The sequence below is a fragment of the Pelophylax lessonae genome, assembly GCF_965119305.1.
Source record: "Pelophylax lessonae genome assembly, chromosome: 7".
NCBI lineage: Eukaryota > Metazoa > Chordata > Amphibia > Anura > Ranidae > Pelophylax > Pelophylax lessonae.
Genome location: NC_138774.1, coordinates 281,338,986 through 281,361,606, shown reverse-complemented (window position 1 = coordinate 281,361,606; position 22,621 = coordinate 281,338,986). Strand labels below are relative to the sequence as shown.

At 41.2% G+C, this 22,621-nt stretch overlaps 2 protein-coding genes across 3 annotated transcripts in view; one reads left to right on the top strand and one right to left on the bottom strand.

Moving 5' to 3' along the window:
• Positions 1-22,621, bottom strand: part of LOC309559671 (uncharacterized protein) — an 81,598-nt gene that overhangs the window by 58,413 nt on the left and 564 nt on the right. Inside the window, exon 2 of the mRNA XM_082263053.1 lies at positions 4,215-4,322. Within this exon, the coding sequence (XP_082119179.1) occupies positions 4,215-4,322 (108 nt within the window). The remainder of the gene's footprint in view (positions 1-4,214; positions 4,323-22,621) is intronic.
• The window catches only part of LOC309559670 (uncharacterized protein), an 82,439-nt gene continuing 79,373 nt past the window's right edge, over positions 19,556-22,621 (top strand). For both annotated transcript variants that reach the window (XM_082263052.1, XM_082263051.1), the window contains exon 1: positions 19,556-19,780. The gene's annotated coding sequence lies outside the window, so the exon portion shown is untranslated. The remainder of the gene's footprint in view (positions 19,781-22,621) is intronic.

Sequence of the window (22,621 nt, the reverse complement as noted above, 5' to 3'; positions counted from 1 at the left end):
TTAGGTACAGCATCGCACCACCGCGCAATTGTCAGTTAAAGTCACGCAGTGCCGAATCGCAAAATAGGCCCTGGTCTTTGAGCAGCCAAATCCTCCGGGGCTTAAGTGGTTAAGGATATTTGTTTAAGTGACCACTGGCTAGAAGGGGATTTACCTCTCTTAATAAAATTTTTCCCTCAGTTCCTGTGGTGTCTACAGGGCAGGAAGTGAAAAAAAAATTCTTTGATTGGGATCAAGTTGGCAAAATAAAAAAAAAAAAAGGCCTGAAATTCTCACTTTCTTTTAAATTCCCGGTAAGAGTTTAGAGACTGCCAATAAAACATGTATAAAAAAAAAAAAGTCAACGTGCAAAAAAAATAAGGCAAGAGAATATATATCTATAGCAGCTAACTGTATATATCAAAGATTAATTTGCACCCAGAAAAATAAATTGTTTAGGCTGTGCAGTCGGGGGTCTAAAATGCTGCTCTGGGAATTCAAAAAATGCCCCACCAAAAAGCCCAGCATGTGTTCAATATGGCGTGCCCTCGTTGCATACGGAGGCCGGCCATCTTGAAACACATGCTGGGCTTTTTGGTGGGGCATTTTTTGAATTCCCAGAGCAGCATTTTAGACCCCCGACTGCGCAGTCTAACCACTTTACCACCGGAGGATTTTGCTGTCTTACGTCCAGGCCACTTTTTGCGATTCGGCACTGTGCGGCTTTAACTGACAATTGCGCGGTCGTGCAACGCCGTACCCAAACGAAATTTACGTCCTTTTTTCCCACAAACAGAGCTTTCTTTTGGTGGTATTTGATCACCTGTGCGATTTTCATTTTTTGCGATATTAACTAAAAAAAGCGACAATTTTGAAAAAATAACAATATTTTTCTACTTTGACAGTTAAAAAATATCCAATATGTTCAATTTTTGTCATATATTTAGGCCAAAATGTATTTAGCTACATGTCTTTGACAAAAAAATTCTCAATGAGCGTATTTTTAACCGCTTTATGACCGGAAGGTTTTACCCCATTCCTGACTAGGCCATATTTTGCGATTCGGCACTGCGTTACTTTAACGGACAATTGCGCGGTCATGCAATGCTGTACCCAAATTAAATTTATGTCCTTTTTTACCCCACAAACAGAGCTTTCTTTTGGTGGTATTTGATCACCTGTGCGATTTTTACTTTTTGCGCTATAAACAAAAAAAGAGCGACAATTTTGAAAAAATAACAATATTTTTCACATTTTTTTTATATGAAATTCCCCCCCAAAAAAATGTAAAAATCTCATTTTTTATCATCTTAGGCCAATTTGTTTTCTGCTACATATTTTTTGTAAAAAAAATCGCAATAAGCGTATTTTGATTGGTTTGCGCAAAAGTTATCGCGTTTACTAACAAAGGGAAAAGATTTTTGTCATTTTTGTTGTTTTTTTTTTTTACCGCGTAATGGCGGCGATCTGCGATTTTTTTGCGGTACTGCGACATTGCGGCGGACAGAACGGACCCTTGACTGACATTTTTGACACTTTTGGGGGTACCAGTGACATTACTGCAGTAATCAGTGCTATACATATGCACTGTTACTGTAAAAATTACACTGGCAGGGAAGGGGTTAATTTTATTGGAGAGGGAGGGGTTAATGTATGCCTTGGACTTACTGACATGTGTGGGGGGAGGTGACTGAGTGACACAGGGACAGATCGCATGTTCAGCTGTGCTGAATCCTGCAATCTGTCACTGTTTGTCACTTAGGAGATCCGGCCGCTTTGTTTAGACAAGCGGGCGGATCTCCAGACTCGATTCCCCGACGATCGGGGAAGAGCTCCTCCCCTGGCCCCCTCTCCCGCTGTGACTGAATACAGCGGGAGCGAGCCTCCAGCGGCACGTGAGCGCCACCCACAGAGTGAGGAGTCCAGCGACGTAGGTCTACATCGCTGGACGATAACGAGCCACATTGCCGCAGTAGCAGCAATGTGAGCGGGGGTAAAGTGGTTAAACAATGTTTTTTTCTCGGTGCAAATCATATTTTGGTTAAGGAAGTTAGCTGCTATATGGAAGATATATATACAAACTTCTTGGATGTGGAGCGTTTTTGGGTTTTGGCTTCTCCCCACGGGCCCTGCAGCCATATATCAACACTTACCTATGAATACAATCTCAGTATCCTTGCAATAAGATCCGAGGTCCTGAGCAAGCTGGTTTTCCCGCAAAACGCAACAACCCTTTAAAGGGGATCTCAAGGCCATATGAATAAAAACTTTGGATGGTTAACGTGTGCATATGGATTTTGATAGATTTTTTAAAATATTTGTTACTCATTGAAGATTTTCTATACTATTATATTGTCTGTTGGTATTACAACTAAGGAGATATATACAAAGTCCCGTTTCTCTGGTAGTTTGTTATACGTCAACCAGGGTGGAATCCTAGGGTTTCTCCAGAGGTTACTTGGGGCTCCTCGAGCAATGAGCAACTTCTGTCTCTTAGATGAGAAACTGATATCAACAAGGATCTTTTTAGCTATCTGTAAGAGGGGAAAGATTTCTCAATGGCCATAAATGTAAGGAGCATTCTTCTAAATGACCATCACACTAATGTACTGTAAGCTTTTTAAATAGTAATGTTTAGCAGGGATTCCCTGAGCCTAGAACATTATTTAAAGGGTTCCTCCATGTTAAAAAGGTTGAGAAAGACTTGTCTATCCTATCATATTCTAAGGCTAAAAGCAGGGGAAGACTGGCAACTTTCAGCCCAGGGGGCAAGTCCAAACCAGAGGCCCATTGTGCAGTGACTCGGCCCCGCTTCCACTCTCCCTCTTCCTGTCTTCCTTCTGACCCCCATTCCAGGCTGAAGCTCTGCTCTAGTACTCTCTACTCCAGTGGAGGCTGGTGCTCAAAATTTTTTTTGGGGGGGCGCAAACAGAAAAAATATAATAGGCATTGCTTTGCGGCAAAAAAAACGCGGCAAAAAATTGCATGACTTTGAGGTCACAAAAGTGTGAAAGGCGCCTTCAGTAATCAAAGTATAGTGTGCCCCCTTTCAATGCAGAGTTACTACAGCATGCCCCCATTCAATGTAGAGTTACTACAGCGTGCCCCCATTCAATGCAGAGTTACTACAGTGTGCCCCCATTTAATGCAGAGTTACTACAGCGTGCCCCCATTCAGTGCAGAGTTATCACAGCATGCCCCCCATCAATGCAGTGACCAGCGTGCCCCCCATCAATGCAGTGACCAGCATGCCCCCATCAATATAGTGACCAGCGTGCCGTGTCCCCTTCAATGCAGAGAGACTTACCTGCAACGGCGGCTTCTCCTCAGTCCCCCGGCGTCTCCTCGAGTCCTCCTCCTCGGCCAATGGCATGCATTCGTCTTTCGGCCAATCAGGAAGCGGGTCTCGGACCCGCTTCCTGATTGGCCAGGAGGAGGATCTGTGTGACAATAGTGAATTTTAATTCGCTGTTGTCACACAATGGGTGGTCTGGGGGCGCACTGCTCTGCGCCCCGGGTCCACTGCTCTGCGCCCCGGGTCCACCCTCTTCTGAAGCCTATTAAAACCTCTGGCTCTAATCAGGTGATTAAAAAAAAAAAAAATCCCATTGAACTCCATGTGTCCGGTGTCCCGCATGCAGATTAGGGGGCCAGACGCATGGATAGGGGGGGGCGGTGCCCCTGCGCCTCCAATGCACCAGCCGCCACTGCTCTACTCACCGTCTGAATCCCAGTTCCTGACCTGGCCAGCAGGAGGCGGTTAGGGGGAGCTGGGACAGCTTGGTTGGGGCTGGCCAGGGGCAGGAGAGTCTCTAGTGGGGGCATTAAACCAGCCTCTGCTCAGACACAGTTTACGCCATCAATGCTGGGGGGGTGTGGGGCCTGCACTCTGTCCTTGTCTTCAACCCGCAATCAGTAGGTCAGCAGCAGGGGCTTTTTACTTCTCTTCACCAGGAATCCTTTAGGCATGTCTTTAGCAGAAGTGGTGCAGCCTTTTTACGAGGCATCAGATGGGCCCAGGGGGCAATTACCCCCTTGGCCCCTGGCCCAGTCCTCCCCTGGCTAAAATATGCTCTAAGCCCATGATAGAGTCCATTTCCAAGACCCATTCCATTAAGGTAGAGAACTGGTGAGAACACCAGAAGCGAAAGTTGTCCACAAATTTGGCCCTTTTATAGTGTACATCATACTGTAGGTAACTTTGAAAAATAAGTAAAAATATAAATATGATTTACCTATATGAGCCAAAATCAGGGCCAAAATAATAAGCATAATTCCCAGTGCTGATCTGGAGACAAGTGCTCTTGATAAGTTGTAGTTGTAAACAGACAGCAGCAAGGTGCCTACAATAGAAGAAGCATTTCAATAAATTAATATTCAAAGTGCAAAAAATAAAAGTCATACAAGGGTATTGTATGCCTTTGATTTTCCCTGAAAATGTTTATCAGAACCTTTAAAATATGGGCTTATAAAACACAATGAGATCAGTATAGTTATATATACTGCAGTTGCGTTACTGTAAAGCAGGGATCCTCAAACTACGGCCCTCCAGCTGTTGCAGAACTACACGTCCCATGAGGTATTGTAAAACTCTGACATTCACAGACATGAGTAGGCATGATGGGAATTGCAGTTCCTGAACAACTGGTGCCATAGTTTGAAGACCCCTGCTGTAAAGTGACCGACAGGGTATATTCTGATGTGTACGGTAGTAGGGATAAACAAAATGGAGAGTTTTCTTTTCTCCGAAATTTCTGCAAAAATTGGGAGATTTTGGTAAAGTTTTGCAATTTTTGCGAAATGGCAAAATGAAGGTGTTTTGGTGGGTTAATATAATGTATTTCTACTTTTGCAGCCAAATTGGAATAACATTGATATTCTATTTTAATATGGTATATTATATTATATTATATTATATTATATTATATTATATTATATTATATGTTTGTTATGTTAGTCTATTATATTGAATTAATAACTGTTGCATGTTATCATGTGATACTGTATACTATTACATTATATTATATTATTATATTTTATTATATTATATTATAATATATTAATATATTATCGTATATACAAGTGCATCTCAAAAAATGAGAATATCATTAAAATGTTCATTTATTTCAGCAATTCAATTAAAAAAAGGGAAACTCATATATATTATATAGAATAATTACACACAGAGTGATATATTTCAAGCATTTCTTTTTCTTTTAGATGATTACGTCTTACAGCTAGTGACAACCCAAAATTCAGTATCTCAGAAAATTTTAATATTACATAAGACCAGTAAAAAAAAAAAGGATTGTTAATACAGAAATGTTGGCTTACTGAAAAGTCTGTCCATGTACAGTATAGAATGCACTCAATACTTGGTTGGGGCTCATTTTGCATGAATTACTGCATCAATGAGGCGTGGCATGGAGGCGATCAGCCTGTGGCACTGCTGAGGTGTTATGGAAGCCCAGGTTGCTTTGATAGCGGCCTTCAGCTTGTCTGCATTGTTGGGTATGATGTCTCTCATCTTCCTTTTGACAATATCCCACAGATTCTCTATGGGGTTTAGGTCAGGCGAGTTTGCTGGCCAATCAAGCACAGTGATATCATGTTCATTAAAGCAGGTATTGGTTGTTTTTGCAGTGTGGGCAGGTGCCAAGTCCTTCTGGAAAATGAAATCAGCATCTCCATAAAGCTGGTCAGCAGAGGGAAGCATGAAGTGCTCTAGAATTTCCTGCTAGAGGGCCGCGCTGGCTTTGGACTTGATAAAACACAGTGGACCAACACCAGCAGATGACACGGCTCCCCAAATCATCATTGACTGTGGAAACTTCACGCTGGACCTCATACAACTTGGATTCTGTGCCTCTCTACTCTTCCTCCACACTCTGGGACCTTCATTTCTAAAAGAAACGCAAAATCTACTTTTATCCGAAAAGAGGACTTTGAACCACTGAGCAACAGACCAGTCCCTTTTCTCCGTGGCTCAGGTAAGTCGCTTATGACATTTTTTCTGGTTCAGGAGTGGCATCACACAAGGAATGCGACAGTTGTAGTCCATTTCCTGGGTACATCTGTATTTGGTCCACTCTTTGTGAATCTCCCCCAAATTCTTAAATGGCCTTTGCTTCACAATCCTCTCAAGGCTGCGGTTATCCCTGTTGCTTGTGCATCTTTTTCTACCACACTTTTACCTTCCACCCAACTTTCCATTAATATGCTTGGATACAGCACTCTGTGAACAGCCAGCTTCTTTAGCAATGCCCCTTTGTGAATTACCCTCCTCGCTCATCTATGTCTTTATGAATCTTGCTTTGTGCACTGGTCCAAATCATTTGGTGGAGGGGGGATTATGGTGTAAGGGTTGTTTTTAGGGGTTGGGCTTGGCCCCTTAGTTCCATTAAAGGGCACTCTTAAGGCGTCAGCATACCTAAGACATTTTGGACAATTTTGTGCTCCTAACTTTGTGGGAACAGTTTGAGGATGGCCCCTTTCTGTTCCAACGAGACCAGTGCACAAACAAGTACCATAGAGACATGGATGAGCCAGTTTGGGGTGGAGGAACCTTAACCCGATATAACACCTTTGGGATGAATTAGAGCGCAGACTGCGTGCCAGAATTTCTTGTCCAACATCAGTGCCCGACCTCACGAATGCGCTTCTGGAACAATGGTCAAACATTCCCATAGACACACTCCTAAACCTTGTGGACAGCCTTTCCAGAAGAGTTGAAGCTGTTATAGAAGAAAAGGGTGGGCCAACTCAATATTGAACCCTAAGGACTAAGACTGGGATGCCATTAAAGTTCATGTGTGTGTAAAGGCAGGCGTCCCAATACTTTTGGTAATATAATATAATGTATATGTGTTATGTCGGCGTCAAGGGGATAATAGTTGCCACATGGTGATAAGCGGAGGATCAAGCGGCATTAAGGAGGTACAATCAGAGGAGGAGAGAAGAAAGGTTCCTGGCTGTATTTGAGAAGAGGAGGAGATTTACAATCTATTTGTTTACTGATTGATGTCCTACTTATAGATAAAACGTCAAATACTGTACATCTAGTGAACCTTCCTGGCTTTTCACATATGGTATATGGAGGTGGAATGTACTGGGAAGAAGGAGTAATGAAAGCTGTTGGACGTTTTCTAATCACTATTTTCTGTATGGAGTTCCATGAACCCTAATCATTGTTTATGGTGTAGATTGTGTTGGCACTGAGATCCCTATAATTAATATTTTGGATTATTTTTTTTTTTTTTTAAAGGTTTTAATTGCCAATTACAAATGATATACAATATTGCAATGTACGTTTCAAGGAATTATAATTGTCTCAATAAAACATAAATTGCACAAAATATTATCAAATTATGCAATAATATACGGCTCGAAATTTACAGTGTACATTGATAATTCTCTGTATAAAAATATGCAAACACGCCAAAAACGCAACAAGCGAGCTATGCTAGCTATGAATTGGGCCTTACAGTAATAGAAGCATAGTATCTTGAAACCCCCATTAACCATGATTCTGTTGTAAATGTAGTGATTTCAGCCTGGTATTAGAGAGGATCATGTCCCCTAAACCAGACATATGAAAACTGTGGCCCTCCCAGATGTTGCAAAACTACAAGTCCCATCATGCCTCTGCCTCCGGGTGGCATGATTGTGGCCTGGGGCAGACTGGCAACTTTCAGCCCAGGGGGGCAAGTACAAACCAGAGGCCATGGTACAGCTACTGGGCCAACCCCTCCCACTGTCCCTCACCCCCTCCCCCCCCACTCTCCCAATCCTCCTCCTGACCCCTATTTCAAGCTGAAGCCCTGCTCCAGGTTCTCTCTACTTACTGGCTGAATCTGGGTTCCCGACCTGGCCAGCAGGGGGAGGCTGGGGGGACCTGGGACAGCTTGGTCGGGGCTTGCCGGGGCAGAAGAGTCTCCAGTGGGGCATGGAACCGGCCTCTACTCAGACACAGTTTACACCATCCATGCTGGGAAGGGAGGCGAAGTCTGCTCTCTGTCCTTGTCTTCATCCTGCACTCAGTAGGTCAGCAGCAGGGACTTTTTACTTCTCTTCACCAGGAATCCTTTAGGCATATCTATGGCAGATGCGGCGCGGCCTTTTTAAGGGGCATCAGAGCGGCCCAGGGTGCAATTTCCCCCCTGCCCACCGGCCCAGTCCTCCCCTGATTGTGGCTGTCAGAATCTTGCTATGCCTCATGGGACTTGTAGTTCTGTAACATCCCTACCCTAAACCAATTGTCCCACCACTTGTTTGCTAAAGTTAAGAATTGGAGTTGAGTTTAAAATACACTGTTGGGCTTGTAGGATTTAATGTCCCTCCGTCACAAAGCTGGTGCACATATTTAACTCTAGACGTGTGCAGTTCATTTCGTACTGAACTGAAATTCGTACAAGATTTTCAGAATTTAAGAATTACGATAGTAATGAATTTAAATGAATCCAAAATAACGTAACAAAATTTCAGATGAGATTTGAATTCAAATAGTTTTCTAATCAAATTGGAATAGTTTTTGACTTTAAATAGTTTTCGAATTTGAATTCGAATTTCTGAAGAGAATAAAATAGAATATAAAATAAAGGAATAGAATAGGAAATAATATCATAGAATAGAAAAGAATGCAGTGGAAAATAAATGAATACAATATAATAGAGTAAAACAGAACAGAATACAAAATAAAAGAATAGAAAAAAATAGAATAGAAAAAAGCGATGGAAAATTAAAATAAAAGAAAAGAAGAGAAACGAATAGAGTGAAACAGAATAAAATAGAATAGATAATAAAGGAATAAAATAGAAAATAATAACATATAGAATAAAATAGCTGGAATATAACCATCATCTGAAATTCAAAATGTCAAATCGAATAAATTAGAATTTGAATAGAAAAGAAAAGAATAGAATAGAAAAAAAGAATAGAATAAAATTAAAAGAATATAACCTTCTGACGAAATTCATATTTCAAAAAGAATAAATTAAAATTCAAATAGAATAGAAATAAATAAAATATAAAATAAAATAATAGAATAGAATAGAAAAAACAATAGAAAAGAATAGAATGAAATAAAAAGAACATAACAGTATAACTGTTTTCCGAAACTCGAATTTCAAATAAAATAAATTCAAATTTGAATAGAATAGAATATAATAGAAAATAAAAGATTATAAACAGAAAATAAAAGAATAGATTAGAATAAAATAGAAAAAAAAAACAATAGAAAGGAATAGATAGAATATAACCATCTTTCAAAATTCGAATTTTAAATAGAAGAGATTTGATTTGAATGTAATTCTAATAGAATTTATTTGAATTTGAATGCAATTCGAATGAAGTTCAAACTTGAATCAATTTGAATTTTCTGAATTCGGAAACTTCTAATCAATTTGAATTAGAATAAACAAAACGAATTCCGAAAATGAATTAAACAAACTTAAGTAAACAAATTAATTAAATTTATGTGAATACCGATACGAAACTAAACAAATTCTGCACATGTCTATTAAACTGTATTGAGACAATCTAAACGAATGTTCTAAACAGGTAACCGCTAAACAATTTTTAAAACATTGCCAATGGAGGTTTTGAAGTACTGTAGTTTGTCGCCATTCCACGTGCGCAAATTTATAGCATGATATGTTAACTATCTATTTATTCGGCATAACATCATCTTCACATTATACAAAATTAACATTATACAACATCATCACATTAAACCAAAAAATTGAACTAACTTTACTTTTTCTTTTTTTAATTCATGGAAGTGTATTTCTGCCCAAAAAAATTAATTTGAAAGACAGCTGCGCAAATACCATGCAAGATAAAATATTGCAATGATTGCCATTTTATTCTCTAGGATCTCTGCTAAAACAAAATATAAAATGTTTGGGGGTTCTAGGTAATTTTTTTTTAGCAAAAAATACTGATTTTAACTTTTAAACAACATATGTCAGAAAAAGGCTTAGGCTCCAAGGGGTTAAACTTACAGAGATTTGATTATTTCTGTAACAAATTCTTGTGCCTCTGCAGCCTAATACCTCTATAATCTGACTGTTCTATGCAGAATATCATATTGGGGGGATCAGGAAGGAATTTTTTTCCCCTTCTGTAGCAAATTGGACCATGCTTTGAGGGGGGTTTTTTTTCGCCTTCTTCTGAATCAACTGCGGGTATAGGATTGTGTATATGAGATTGTATGGTTGGGTTTTCTTTAATGTCTTTTTTTGTTTTTTATTGGTTGAGCCAGATGGACTTTTTTTCAACCTGACTAATTATGTAACTAATGTAATATAGCTGGAGGGGGCATTGTCTTCCATACTGATACTGTTCCTGGATTGTCAGCCCTTCTGCAGGCCTTTTTAGCGCTTGTGTATGGAAAGCTGACTGATGGACACTTGCTATTAAGCGTCTCCAGATCTATTATGCACAGGGCTTTTTTTCAGCTGGAACTTGGTGGAACTCAGTTCCACCACCTCTGGCTCAGGATCTCTGCTCCCTGCTCACCACCATCACTTGTAAACACAGAAATCTGGCTTCTGTGTTTACATGTGACAGATTGCTTCCTAATGGCTTCCACAGATCTGATCTCTTGAGCGCCCCCCCTCTGAGTGCAGGATGGGGATAAGGGAGATGCAGGTGCCTGTGGTGCAGTGCAGATCCCGACACCCCCACTGGATTATCTCCCCGCAATGAGACAGGCAGAGCCACCTACAGTGTGCAGGGAGGTACTAGAGATGGCTGGGTGCTTAAGCTTAACACAGCAACACAAGTAAGACATGTGGAAGATGGTGGAGCTTTTAGAGGGGGAGGGAGAAGATGAGGGGAGTGGAGAGGGGGGTTTCATGCAGAGGTCAGAGCTGAAGAGGGATGAAAGTCAGATGAGGATAGGAGATGCAGAGGTAAGCAGCTGTGGAAGAAGGCTGAACTCTGCACTCTGTGTAGTGCACCCCTAAACTCTGCACTCTGTATGCAGCGCACCCTTGAACTTTGCACTCTGTATGCAGTGCACCCCTGAACTCTGCACTCTGTATGCAGCGCACCCTTGAACTTTGCACTCTGTATGCAGCGCACCCTTGAACTTTGCACTCTGTATGCAGTGCACTCTGAACTCTGCACTCTGTATGCAGCGCACCCTTGAACTTTGCACTCTGTATGCAGTGCACCCCTGAACTCTGCACTCTGTATGCAGCGCACCCTCAAACTTTTCACCTAGCGCACCCCTGAAATCTGTACTCTGTGTGTAACACCTCCCCAACTCTGCACTCTTTATGTAATGCACTTCTGGTATTTAATACCGCTTTAGGACTCTTCCATTGTTAGGGATATTTGACCACCCCCACTATTTGATGCGGTTTGGAGGGTGTGTGTGTGTGTGGGGGGAAGGGGAGTTTTGAGGGGTCGTCGTTGGGTTCCTGCATCTATTTTCTGGGAAAAAAAGCCCTGATTATGCACACCGTAAGCTGGGCCTTTGCTGCTCATGCCTTGGCTGGTAAAACCCTGTATGGATTTTCTGACTTGTTCAGGCACCCAGGGAGCAAGATGGCAGTGACCCAACAGGTTGCCACGGGTAGTCAAGACACTCTAAAGGAGTCTGTTACAACTCTCCCTGTGCAAGGATTATTTTCCTTGCAGGACCAGTAAACTGACCAATTTAACCCTCTTCAAACAATTCCTAAAAGGAATATGCGGATGAGGAAGGTCTTTGAGCAGGTTTTTGTACCTCGTTTTGTAAGGCTGCTAGGATGCCTAAAATGGCAGAGCTGAAATTCAGAAAAAGGAGTGTCTTTATTCCACATCAATCAAATGGCAAATACAGGTACACACTCACAGTGTGTACCTGTATTTGCCATTTGATTGATGTGGAATAAAGACACTCCTTTTTCTGAATTTCATCGGAAGTGCGGTCATTCCTTTTTGCTTGATGTAATCCTGGATTGCGGATCCGACCAGCACCTGATCCCAGTCTCACCTGGAGCGGTCTCCCCAGCTTGGACTCTGCCTAAAATGGCAGAGCTACCCGCAATGCTAGTATTTTAGCACTTCCAAAGGAGTGCATTGCCTTTTTTTCTATGAGGTTTAAGCTAGAAGCTCATTCTTGAAGAGGGGTGCAAATTGAACAGAAGGACAGAGCAGCAGAATGTCAGCACCTTGCAGTACTGGGTTGCTCAAGTTCAAACCCCAACCAGGACACTTCTATCCTAAAGAATAATTCTGACAAGTGGGACAATCTGGTCAGCATTCCAAGAGCTTAAACTGCCCATTCAAGTTTTTATCTTGATGGCAAATAGCTGGAGATGATTCTACAAGTATAACAATCTTGTCTGCGTTGTGAGAATCGAAATAATCCCCTTAAAGGGCTAGCTTCATTTGATAGCAAATAGCTGGGAATAATTCTACAAGTTGGACAGTCTTGTCTGCATTGTGAAAGTCTATACAGTCCCCTTCAAGGACTAGTTTAAGTTGATAGCTACGAGCTGTGTTTAGTCTTGCCTCCTCCCTCAGAGTACATGTCTGCTGAATGAACGATGAAAGAGGACTGCAATTCAAGAGTCAAGTGTTTAACTCCAAAGGGTTTGCTCCTGCAGTTCTGGCCTGGAGTCGAGAAAGCGCTGCAGAGAGAGTCCTCAACCAAGTAGTCAGCAAAGAGCTCCACTTCTGGTGGAGAGGTTGCTTACTGACCTTTTTGCATATTTGTGCTACCCCATGTGTACCTTTTATGGGTATCTGGTTGCTCCTCTTCTGAAGATACAGCTTTGGTCTTGAATGGTTGGACCCTCAGGTCAAGCACTTCAGGCCACGTGGGTCAATCTTTCACCTTCAAGCCTCTGATTGTGCCAGGAGGAATCCTTTGCTTCAGCATTAATAAGTGAGTTCTGCTAGCCAACATGGTTATTACCATCTCTAGGGACAGTAATTACAATTCCAGCAGATGTGATTTTAAGAGGAGTACTATTGTTGCTCAGAGGGTTGCTTATTTTCAGCTCCCAGAGCTGTCTTTTGACCTAACTCTGTTTCTACATGGATTAAGATGTCATGCAGAATATATGTCTGCTGGCTGGGTTCTCGATCCACTCCTCTAGACAGGGTTTCCTGTCAAGTATATGGAGGGAGTTCTCAGAAAATGCAAATCTATGAGAGCTTAATCCAGTGGTGGCGAACCTTGGCACCCCAGATGTTTTGGAACTACATTTCCCATGAGACTAAGCTACACTGCAGAGTGCATGAGCATCGTGGGAAATGTAGTTCCAAAACATCTGGGGTGCCAAGGTTTGCCATCACTGGCTTAATCCATTATGTTCAGGATACATCGTTTTTGCCATTAGAGCATACTGGTGGTAGGATGCTGGGTAATCCTGACTTTCCTCTCTTCACCTGTCAGCGTCTCAATACCTGATGATCAAGTCCATGGTCTCTCCCATCCCTATTTTGAGGTGTGTTCAATGGAAATGGCTTCCTGTCCTGAAAGTGTTTTATTCTCCAATGTTGATCATGCACCCAGCCATTCATGTCTCGCAAACAGTCAGATGAAGCCGTGGGTGCTGGCACAGTAATAAATCTTATGTGCTGCTGAGTTATTGCCAGTGGAACTCCCATGTCGGGAAGTTGTTTTTCCAGTAGAACTCCCCATTTGGGAAGTTAGTTTAAACACTTATTTTAAATTTTCTGGTCAACTCTTTCATGCTCTCTTCACCTTTTGTCACCAGACAGCAGGCTTTTAAGCCTCCAGTGAGGTCAAACAACATCACAGTGGTGTCCTACATCAAGAGGCAGGTCAGAACCTGCAAGGTCAGTCCACTGAGAAGAGGTAGAGGTATCTGCGATCTAGGTGGAGTAGAATCTTCTTTATCTCTTTTGAGTCTGCATAGAATTTATGGGAAGAATCCATATTCTGTGGCCCAATTGGGCAATACGTGGTTCCTACATTTAGGTCTTTCCAAGTGGATTTTATCTCTGCACAAGATTTCAGAGTTAGATCTGGTAGCATCTCCTTACTGTTACAAGCTGGAAAGCTTTTTCCTAGGGGCCTGGGCCAAGCCATTGGTGTGGATGCTGTGTCAGATCAGGAAAGGTCTCACAAGCCATATGATTTTCAGTTCGATCCATATGCAGGTTTTTTTTCTTTTTTTTTGGGGGGGGGGGGGGGTTTAAGGGGGGGGGGCTAAAGACAGTGGTCATTTTTGCAGTAATTCCATATTGGCCAAACAAACTTTGTGTCCTGTCTTTGATACCAGGGCATCGGATTGAAGTCCTTTCTCTCCGATGAAATCTTCTGTCGTAGAGAGAAATATTCCACCCTTGTTCATCTCTTCCACTTTCTCATCCTGGAAGGAAGAGACTGATTAGGCTTGGGTGTTGTTTCTCCAAACTAATATCTATAAATCCTACAAAAGGATTTAAATAGAGCTTGTTCAGTTTGGACTTCTTAATTTTCTTTGCTTCAGTCCTCTGGTCAGGTGCATCCTGGACTTCAACTGATCCTAAAGCACTCTTAGAGGACAGATCTCTGCAGTCTCTGTGATATCCAATGTCTCATGGGTAGACTATCCTTAACTCATCCAATAGTATAATGGAGGGCTGCATCTGAGACTCAAAGGATAGACAATACTCTCTAGGCAGTCCTGTATTTTGGCCTAGGCTGACAAGACCCAGGCCTAGGGCGGCACTTTGCAGGGGGGCAGCAAAAAAGCCGCTCCCCCTCCACCTGAGACTCTTTTGCCCACTGGTTGCTAGAGCTGCCTCTCTCACCTCTCTCTCACCCCCTTTCTCTCTCACTCATTCACCCCCCTCTCTCTCTCACCCCTCTCTGTCTCTCACCCCCCTCTCTCTTTGTTTCTCAACCCATCCGCTCTCATCTCTCTCTCTCTCTCACCCCCCCTCTCTCTCTCTCACACACCCCCTCTCTCTCATCCCCTCTCTCTCTCTCATTCCCTCTCTCTCTCTCTCACCGCTCCCCCTCTCTTTCATCCTCTCTCTCCCTTTCATCCCCCCCTCTCTCTCTCTCTCTCTCTCTCTCTCTCTCATTCCGCCTCCCTCCCTCACCCAACCCCTCTCTCTCTCACCCCCTTTCTCTCATCTCCCTCTCTCTCTCTCCCTCCCTCACCCACCCCCCTCTCTCTCCCCCCCCCCACTCTCTCTCTCTCTCCCTCCCTCACCCACCCCCCTCTCTCTCCCCCCCCCCACTCTCTCTCTCTCTCCCTACCTCACCCACCCCCCCCCCCCTCTTTCTCTCTCCTAACCCCTCTCACCCCCTGCTCTTGTGAGATCTCAGGGGTTCATGCTGGGACTTGGAGTCCTTCAATTCTGGAGGGAGTCACATCCGTTAAAGGAAGGAGTGGGGCAAATTTACATAGGAGGGGGAAGGGGAGCACCCAATCTTAGTCTTGCCTAGGGCAGCACAAAACCAAAATACACCACTGAGGCAGGGTTTACTATTTGCTCTGGACTTCCTTGCTGTCCCCAGATGAGATCTTTTTTCAGTCCAGCTTGGGTAAAGACTGTGCTATGAAGACATGCATTCTAAGGGCTATCTCTTCAGCCAGGAAATTTGCCAAGACCAATGCTTTAGGCTAGGAAGGATCCTTTGATGACTTACAGCTACAGGTGGGATCCTCCAGGCCAGTTGGAGTAAGGATTGAGCCATGATGTCAATCTCTCTGGGGTTACATCCTCAGCAGGAAGCTTGGCCAGAATCAGGGCCTTTAATGCCCTTGACAGCTTGCTTCTCCAGATGGAATCTCTTTCAGTCTACAGTAGTTTTGATTAAATAGTCAGTTGTGAAGGCTGCCTTTCTTTGGGTTCTTTTTTGTCAGTCAGGAGGTTTGCTGGTATCTGGGCCTTGTGTCAAGAGGGATCCTTGTGCCTTTCTGCCCAGTATGGGTAGTGTTTATATCCATACTGGGCGACAATCTGAGGTGGCTTCTATGAGAACAAAGGGTTTGTTCCTCCCATATGCAGGACCACCAAGAAAAATTGGTTCCATGCCATGGATATTGGGATGTATCAAGCATGCTCTCAAGCTACAGCTTTGCTCAGAGTTTGAGGACATATTTGTCACTCTCTCTAGCAGAATCAGCAGGATGGAGATGTCATCCAGAATTTTTGCTGGATGGGTGACTCCAGCTAGCCATTAGGCTTTTAAAGCTTTTTTTTTTTAGACTCCAGCTAGCCATTAGGCTTTTAAAGCTTAGGGCTTGGTTCAAATGGAAGCTGTCACCACACACTCATTTAGAAGTGTGTAGGCTTTGTGATAGGGTGCCGGGAATAGTTATAGGTGGATGACATGTCTTCCATTAAAGCTGTTCTGGCTCATTGTGGGTCATAGCTAACTTTTTAATGTTGGTAATATCTGTCCATAGGCTTTATGTTAGCTATGATTGAAACCCTACTTTTCCAACATCCCACCCTTGTTCTTTGAGCTAGTTAGTTCCCAAACGTATGCTGTAATTGAAGTCTGTTAGGAAAACAGAAAATTTACTATCAAAACTTACCATAAATTTCCTTTCCTGATGGACTCCATGGCAGAAGGAGTTCCCTCCCAGAGTCATGAGTAAGCTAGTTACGGAACACCGCCTCTGGCTCAGCCTGAAAATTTATGGGAGTGGGGTCATATGGGGTAGAAGCGAGGGCGGGGCTACCCAAACATATGCTGTAATGGAGTCCATCAGAAAAGGAAAATTATGGAAAGTATTGATAGTAAATTTTCAGTTTTTTTTATCCTCCTAGCAGCTAAGCTTACCATCAGATGTTGGGAAAAGACTTGTCCCTGCCTCCCAGGCACGGCAGAAGAGCTTGTGGATTATAGCCCATGAGATACTCGCAAGCATTATAGAGAACTCTCAGAAGCGTTTAGAGTCAGAAAAGGTTTGGAGGCCATGGGACGACTATGCACATTGATTGATTGATAATTTTGGTTGCAATTGGGGTACTTTCGTCCTTTTCAGTTACCATTCCTGGAGCCTTTCTCCCCTTATCCCTTTTCTTTCTTTTTTGCTTTATCATTCTTTTCTGGCCCTTTCCCTGTGATAGAACAACACAAAGTGGCACATAATTGTGAAGTTGAAGGAAAATGATAAAGTTTTCAAAATTTTTTACAAATAAATATGTAAAAAGTGTGGCGTACATTTATATCACCCCCCTTTACTCTGATACCCCTAACTAAAATGCATTGGAACCATTTGCCTTCAGAAGTCACCTAATTAGTAAACAGAGTCCACCTCTGTGTATTTTATTCTCAGTATAAATACAGCTGTTCTGTGACACCCTCAGAAGTTTGTTAGAGAACCTTAGTGAACAAACAGCATCATGAAAGCCAAGGAACACACCAGACAGGTCAGGGATAAAGATGTGGAGAAGTTAAAAGCAGGGTTAGGTTAAAAAAAATATATCCCAAGCTTTGAACATCTCAGAGTACTGTTCAATCCATCATCCGAAAATGGAAAGAGTATGGCAAAACTGCAAACCTACCAAGACATGGCCATCCATCTAAACTGACCGGCCGGACAAGGAGAGCATTCATCAGAGAAGCAGCCAAGAGGCCCATGGGAACTCTGGAGGAGCTGCAGAGATCCACAGCTCAGGTGGGAGAATCTGTCCACAGGACCACTATTAGTCGTGCACTCCACGAATCTGGCCTTTATGGCAGAGTGGCAAGAAGAAAGCCAATGTTGAAATAAAGCCATAAGAAGTCCCGTATGTGAGAAGCCATGTGGGGGACACAGCGAACATGTGGAAAAAGGTGCCAGATGAGACCAAAATTGAACTTTTTGGCCAAAAAGCAAATGTGTGGGGGAAAACTAACACTGCACATCACTCTGAACACACCATCACCACCGTGAAACATGGTGGTGGCAGCATCATGTTATGGGGATGCTTTTCTTCAGCAGGGATAGGGAAGCTGATCAGAGTTGAATGGAGCCAAGTAGAGGACAATCTTAAGTCCATAAAGACATGGATGAGCGTGTTTGAGGTGAAGGAACTTGACTGGCCTGCAAAGAGTCCTGACCTCAACCCGATAGAACACCTTTGGGACTAATGAGAGCGCAGACTGTGAACCAGGTCTTCTCCTCAAACATGAGTGCCTGACCTCCCAAATGCGCTTCTGGAAGAATGATCAAACATTCCCATAGATACACCGTAAACCTTTTGGACAGCCTTCCTAGAAGAGTTGAAGCTGTTATAGCTGCAAAGGCTGGGCCAACTTAATATTGAACCCTACAGACTAAAGCCTCGTACACACGCATCGATTATTGGCCGGGAATTTTCGGCCAACGTCTGATTCTCCGATTTTCGGCTTGTTAGTATGATGCTTTCGACAACCGACTCTGACTTTTCGGCCGAATAAAATCTGGTGTGCAGGCTAAAAATTTTTGTTGGCCGTCAACACAACGGCCGATTTTCCGTCAGTCAGTACAGATTTCGGCATACAAAAATCTGATGAGCAAGACTGGGCATGCTCAGAGAAGAAAAAACACACGAAAAGTAAACCAGAACATGACATCACTTTTGAAGTTGATTTTTGTTGGCCGAGAAAATTCGTGTGCAGTCTAGGCACATTCCAACCAACAAAACACAACTCTGGACAAAAGTCGGCCGATCGGTCGGCCGATAATCATTGCGTGTGTACGAGGCATAAGACTGGGATGCCATTAAAGTTCATGTGCGTGTAAGGGCAGGTGTCCCAATACTTTTGGTAATATAGCGTAGCCTTATTCCCACAGAATAAATGTACGTGCAGATCCCCTGGACGAATGGTTATGCAATTATTTATTTTATTTTTTTATATAATTTATAGAAAAGTGTGCGAATATAATTCAGGTTTGCAGCATTTTCAAAGTAAAGCTGAAATCAAGAACACAGGGACATGACCTCGAACTAGCAGAAGGAAAGTATTATTTTCCCAAAAGAGGTAGCAGCAGAGGTCATGAGTTAATTAACAGCTAGTCAATCTAAAAATGATTGGGATGAATGTAGGTCTATCCTCCGCAAGCAAAAAAAAAAGGAAAGAAATAAAGGGCAGACTCAAGGGACCACTTTGTCTATTTTTCTGGTAGTCTTTTATTTTTATTTTTTTATCTACTGTACGGGAGTCTCTGGAAATTTAATTGGGAGTGAAACATTTTCTCTCGCTTCATACAACAAAAAAATAACCAACGCAAAGTCTTGCATGTTTTTTTTAAAATGTCGTCATTTAAGCCGGTATTGCAATTCAATATGGTTAATTTTTAAATTGCTGAAAATTGATCTATAACTTTTTTTTAGCAAATAATTAAAGCTACTCGTCTCCAGCAAAAGTTCATAATTAAATAAATAAATAAATAAATAAAGTTCTTTCTTATGCATTTTAAATCTACAGCATAAAGCCAAAAATAACATCTGCTCTTTCTTCACCTTGGCCTTTCGCTCTGATCTGAACAGTGAAGCATGCACGCCCTTACCTGCCCTACATAAAATTTCACCTGCTGCTTTTTTGCATTCTCTACCAGCATCTTCAGCTGGCTCACATGTCATTCATGATGTTTTTAGTCTAAATAGACACGAGGAGAACATCTAACTATTTTTAAGGTTTTTTTTCCATTACCTTTACCTTTCCAAAGGTAAACATGGGCTGTCAAATTTTTGTACACTTCCATCATCACCTTATCATCTTCAACTTTTGATGCAGACTCCTAGTTTGGATATAGCTGTAAAAATTTCAATACTTTTGCCCTGTTCTATGGAAACGCATGGAGCGAAGTCTGTAATGAAAAATGGAATAATTCCAACTCCTGGGATTGTTGCTACTATCAAGGTTAGTGTTACTCATCCTCCCCTCCCAGTCAAAGCCTCTAGTTGTATTTTCTGCTTCTGATACAGTAGATAAAAAATGCTACATACTTGCTTGAGGTCCAGGATTTAGCAAAAATAGACCAAAGAAATTGTCTACTGCAAACAGTCAGGTTCCCTTATGCATTTGAGAGAACGATATCCTAAATCTGTTAAACTTGTATTGATAACTGAGTTTAATTTTGTTTGTTTAATTTCTCTTTAAGATTTCTAACAATTTGGGCAAGTTATTTTACTAAAAACCAGAAAGATAATACGGTACATGATGAAAATAATTTTTTAAATTATAATTATTATTATATAATTAACATATTTGTATTATTGTATATCAAATAGTGAAAACCACACTTCTAATGAAAATATATTTTTTAAAATTATAATTATTATGATATAATTAACATATTTTTATTCTTATATATCAAATAGTGAAAACCACACTTATAATGAAGGAACACCAGCAGTAGTTATTTTGGTTTAGAAGCAGCTGCATTTTTGAGACATATATACATTATATATATATATATATATATATATATATATATATATATATATATATATATATATATATATGTGTATATATATACACACATATAATTTATTTTTACTACTATATTATCACGAGGGATTTATACTTTATTGATTAATATTTTTATTATTATTTGCTTATATTATTATTATAAAATAACGACAACAATACTATTAATAACAACAACTATAATAATAGCAATAACAACAAAGATAATAATAATAATAATATTATTACTTATTATTATTTGACTATATTATCAAATCATATTAATATGAATAATAATAATGAGAATATTAATAGTAGGAATACTACTACTACTTATAATAATAAAAATTATAATCATTATTATATTACATGATATTTTTATCAAGTATCATCTTGTTTTTAGGGATTTGCGGTGTTAGTTTCAAGTGCATACGTTTCGATACCAATAAAAAGGGGCAAGGAAAATCTTTTTTCTTGTATCTAGTACTCTCCAGGATTAGGGGTTATTGGCGTGTTTTTGCCTTAAAATTACTGATTGAGACTAAACATTTTGCTTCTTAAACTGCAGAAGGGAATTTTGCTTTAAAAATTTGCTTTTTTAATATATTTATTTATGGGGGTTTTTTTGGTAGCTGTAGTGAGGCCAGTTTAAGTTTTGAATTTAGCACTTCTTTTTTTGTGATTTTTTAATTTATTTTTTTATAATTGCTATTTGCATACTGTCCCTTATAAATGTTTTATTTTTTCTGTTTAATAATAATATGGCTAATTGAGGGGGCATTTTTGGCACAAGAACAGATCCGGGATAGTTGGAAAGAGTTTTTGTAACCCCCAAGAACACAAAAACCACCTTAATTCCGCCTTTCCAGCAGATCCAATTGTATTTCCCGAAATCTGCAAAATTACGTTAATAATTTTGTGCATCTCCAATACTCATGCATGCTGTTGAATGCTACATACTTTTATTTAGAAATTACTTGCATGGTCTGAGTTATGAAAAATGGACCAACAAAAAGTTGAGGTGCCGTCTCTTGCAACCAATAGGATTTAGCACTCTTTACGTGTTTGAAAGAATTAATAAATTAGATGCATCTCCCAAATATTAGCTAATCTCTCTAAATTTTAGGACATATGTTAGCGTTTTTAGACTAAGGTTTGTGGACACTTGACCATCACACCTATATGACCTTGTTGGAGATCCCATTCCTAAACCACTGGTATTAGCATGGAGTTCCCTCCGCCTTTGCACCTATAACAGCCTCCACTCCACAAGCGTTTGTAGGGTGTCTGTGGGAATTTGTGCCCCATCAGCCAAAAAAACATTTATGAGGTCAGGTACTAGCATTGGAGGAAAAGACCTGGCTCACAATTTGCATTCCAATTTATCCCGTAGCTGTTCCAAATGATTGAGTTTGTGGCTTTGTAAAGTCTACTCAAGTTCCTCAACACTAAACTGGTCAAGCCATGTCTTAATGGAGTTGACTTTGTACCCTGGGGCACATTTGTGCTAGAACAGCATAGAGCATTCCCAATACTGTGTCCCATCAGCCAAAAGAACATTTATGAGGTCAAGTACTAGCATTGGAGGAGAAGACTTGGTTCACAATTGCCATTCCAATTCATCCCGTAGCTGTTCCAAATTATTGAGTTTATGGCTTTGTAAAGTCTACTCAGGTTCCTCAACACTAAACTGGTCAAGCCATGTCTTAAGTTGACTTTGTACCCTGGGGCACATTCGTGCTAGAACAGCATAGAGCATTCCCAATACTGTGCCCCATCGGCCAAAAGAACATTTATGAGGTCAAGTACTAGCATTGGAGGAGAAGACCTGGATCACAGTTGGCATTCAAATTCATCCCGTAGCTGTCCCAAATGATTAAGTTTATGGCTTTGTAAAGTCTACTCAGGTTCCTCAACACTAAACTTGTCAAGCCATGTCTTAATGGAGTTGACTTTGTACCCTGGGGCACATTTGTCCTAGGACAGCATAGAGCATTCCCAATACCGTGCCCAATCAGCCAAAAGAACATTTATGAGGTCAAGTACTAGCATTGGAGGAGAAGACCTGGCTCACAATTGCCATTCCAATTAATGCCGTAGCTGTTCCAAATGATTGAGTTTATGGCTTTGTAAAGTCTACTCAAGTTCCTCAACACTAAACTGGTCAAGCCATGTCTTAATGGAGTTGACTTTGTACCCTGGGGAACCTTCGTGCTAGGACAGCATAGAGCGTTCCCAATAACGTTGCCTCACATCTGGATGCACACAATTGTCTACAATGTCTTCGTATGC